Source organism: Aegilops tauschii, chromosome 5, assembly GCF_002575655.3.
Source record: "Aegilops tauschii subsp. strangulata cultivar AL8/78 chromosome 5, Aet v6.0, whole genome shotgun sequence".
Taxonomy (NCBI): Eukaryota; Viridiplantae; Streptophyta; class Magnoliopsida; order Poales; family Poaceae; genus Aegilops; species Aegilops tauschii.
This window is the reverse complement of record NC_053039.3, coordinates 449,023,158-449,026,503: the sequence shown is the minus strand read 5'-3', so window position 1 is coordinate 449,026,503 and position 3,346 is coordinate 449,023,158. Positions and strand designations below refer to the sequence as shown.

General features: G+C 54.9%; 1 protein-coding gene across 1 annotated transcript; it reads left to right on the top strand.

The window, feature by feature from the left end:
• The first annotated feature begins 628 nt into the window (after positions 1 to 628).
• Positions 629 to 1,198, top strand: LOC109782066 (uncharacterized). The gene has a single exon (XM_020340650.1). It carries the CDS (start codon positions 629 to 631, stop codon positions 1,196 to 1,198), a length of 570 nt encoding a protein of 189 aa, XP_020196239.1.
• The last annotated feature ends 2,148 nt before the right edge of the window (positions 1,199 to 3,346 follow it).

The following is a 3,346-nucleotide window of genomic DNA, read 5'->3' as shown; positions in this document are numbered from 1 at the left end:
TTATATGTAAAAAAATTGGACCTCGATCTCCTCGTGATGTAAAATACAACTCCTCGCAGTGCAAATTTACATCACGAGGTGCATCTGATCCAAAACCAGCCGTCGCCAGCGAATACCCAACCGCCACTTTCTTTTCTTTCCCGCCCGCCCGTCCGCCGCCGCCCCACCGCCCTCACAACCCGCCGCACGCCGCCCACGTGAGATCCGGCCCCGCCCCGGCCCCCACCGCTGTTTCCATGCCGCCCCGCCGCCCGCCCGCCGCGGCCGCGGCGCACGCCGCCGCCCCGTGCGCCGCCACCCCCGTCCGCTCCGCCCCGCCCTGCCCCGTCCGCCGCAATTCCGCCCAGCCCCGGCCCGCCCGCCGTAGCTTCGACCCGCCCCGGCTCCGTCCGCCACCGCCCCGCACGCCGCCGCCGCCCAGCTCCGCCCCGCACGCCGCCGCCGCCCAGCTCCGCCCCGCCCGGCTCCGTCCGCCATCGCCCCGCCCGGCTCCGTCCGCCACCGCCCCCTCAGCTCCGCCCCCGCCCGGCTCCGTCCGCCAACGCCCCTCAGCTCCGTCCCGCCCGGCTCCGTCCGCCACCACCCCGGCCGCACGCCGCCGCCGCTCCACCGCTCTCACCGCTCTCCGATGACGCCGAAGAAGACGCCGAAGGGCAAGTCGGGCTTCTTCGGCGTGAGGCAGAAGCCCTCCGGTAACTGGGGCGTGGAGTTCTCCGACGCCGGAAGGCGTTGGTGGATCGACACGTACCCCTCCGCCCACGAGGCCGCGCGTGCCTATGACGCGGCGGTGTGGCGTGCCGAGAGGCCTCGGGAGCACCTCAACTTCCCGGAGATCGAGAGTCGGGCGGAAGCGGAGATGCTTGTGCCGCAGGGCATCAAGATGAAGGAGATCACGACGAAGAAGAAGATGACGAAGAAGTCATCGGTTGTCGTCGATGCCGGCGAGACCGACGAGGACGCGATGGCGAGGTTTGCTCGGGAGCATCCGGAGTACGTCCAGGCTGAGCTGGAATACTACTGGAAGCGTGAGGCGGAGCAGAAGAAGGAGGACGAGGCCGGTCCCTCGATGGTGATCCCCATCGAGTCCTCTTCCGAGGAGGACTGGGCAGACTTCTCAGAGGAGGAGGAGGAGGGGTGCGACGACCTGGAGAAGGAGGAGTTCTGGGCGCAGTTCCGCAGCTCCGACGATGAGGAGTAGTTTATCTAGTAGTTTGAATAAGTAGTAGTTGAAGTTCATGTATGAAACTATGTTGAATTTGATGTTTGAACTATGTTGAATGGACTAGTAGTTTGTCGTTTTAAGAAATTTACATCTTCATTTTGGACCATCTATTGAAGTTGCTATTTTGAACCATCAATTTGGACCATCTGTTGGAGTTGACCTTTTTTCGGAGCTCCAAAACGCACTTTTTGGCGGTCCAAATTTTACATCTTTGATTTTGGACCGTCAAATTTTGGACCATCTATTGGAAATGCTCTAAATCTTATTACAAAGTGCCATGAGTTCCAAGTAATGATTCTTATATGTTTGATTGTCTAAATGGATTACTTATTTCAAGCATTTGCAGACTCTGACGGTGACCACCAAGTCCTGCATGCCACCGTTCATCTTTCTGTACAAATCACCTTGCCTACATGTTCACCATGTCTGTTCCAACAAGAACAACAGTGAAGCAGCAACAACATGTTGCCACATGAGACCAACGAGAGCGCATCAGATGCTAAAAAGTACGGAGCGGCTTTAACCGCACAAAACCACCAAAAACCTCAAGTGGCAGACACTGAACCCGCCAAAGTAGCATGCGGCCAAAGTGGTTGCCATATTGCACCATTTTTCCACAAAAGGGATATATTAATATCGTGAAGATACCAATTACCCCCGGCATCTGCACCAACAAGATGCCCAAAGGCATCACGGATACACAGAGCCAAAAAAGAAAATAAAAGGACAGAAGAAAGAAGACCCCATCATGGTGATGAATCACTAGCATCAGCAGCAGTCTAACCACCACCGAAGACAACACCCGGAATATAAAAGAGGTTCTGCAAAAGCAACGCCTCCAAGAAGGAAACAATGCACAAGCATTGTCATTACCCGATCGAAGATCTTGGGTTTTCACCTTGGATAAAGTCTGAGTTCACCCAAAAACAATTCCTTCAACAAGGCCATTGACAGGTACAACCAATAAAGGCCAGGCCTTGAGTTTTCACCCTGGGAATCGAGACTCGGTACTCCAGGAGCACCACCAAAAATGCAGTTCTTCAGTGCCGCCGCCCCCGCTTGTCGAGGTCGCAGTTGCAAGTCACCAAACACCTGACACACAGTCTTGATCGCATCCAATACACCCTTCCGCCAGAGCTTCAAGACCTCCAATTGCAGCCGCCGTGACTTCCTCCACCTCTATCAATGCCTTGGGTATCTTGACTTAGACATGTTTAATGGCACCGATAAGAAAGCAAAGCTTCGTGTTGTGCCCTGTTGAAGCCGTGTTGGCTGATAATATGAGCACGCATGACCGAAGCCTTTCTGATCTAGATATCCAGGGGAGATATATGCCAATCCATATAGATCTGAGATGGGGAAGACCAGAACTTGTTAGCGGCCAGATCCAAGAGGTCGACATCTGCAGAAAGATGACTTGGCGGAAGAAGAGAGCTACGGACAAACCACCATTATTAGGCCGAAGCCAGGCCCCCACGCCGCCCTCCTCTCGATCCAAACCTGCACACAAAGGACAACGATGTTGTATGGTGCCACCCGCAACCGCGAAGGCCCGAGCTTGGCGAGGTGCCAACCATGGCTGGAGATGGGACCAACCACTCCTGGCCGGATTTGGCGACTCCCAGCCCCACCGCTGCCGCTATGGCGACACCGCGTGTAGCTTGCGAGCCCAGCCACGATGCCGCCCAAGTGGCCATTGCAGCCGCCATCTCCTCAAAGAGGGGCTGCCACCATGGAGTCCTATCACTACTAGGGAAAACCCTAGTAGTAGCGCGGGTTTTGAGGCTAGCAGCAGCGCGGGTGGTCGCGCTACTAATAAGGCGCTACAGCTAACTGTTAGTAGTAGCGCGGTCTGCACCCGCGCTACTACTATTGACGATATCAGCAGCGCTTTTCCGGAATGCGCTACTATTAGTTAGCTGTAGCGATTTCCTTGTCCCTCGCTACTGCTATATCTTTCATCATTTTCCCGCTATACCCCTTTCAATTTCGGTTTCAATAAACTGCATTTTTCAGATACTAGGTACTACTAGATATCAAATTCATAAACCATTATAAGTACTAGGTAGTACTCCCTCCGTTCCAAATTACTCGTGGTAGTTTTAGTTCAAACCACGACGAGTA

Bases quoted from the DNA above. Each gene is read 5' to 3' on its own strand.
- LOC109782066 (XM_020340650.1), top strand. From the start codon at position 629: ATGACGCCGAAGAAGACGCCGAAGGGCAAGTCGGGCTTCTTCGGCGTG.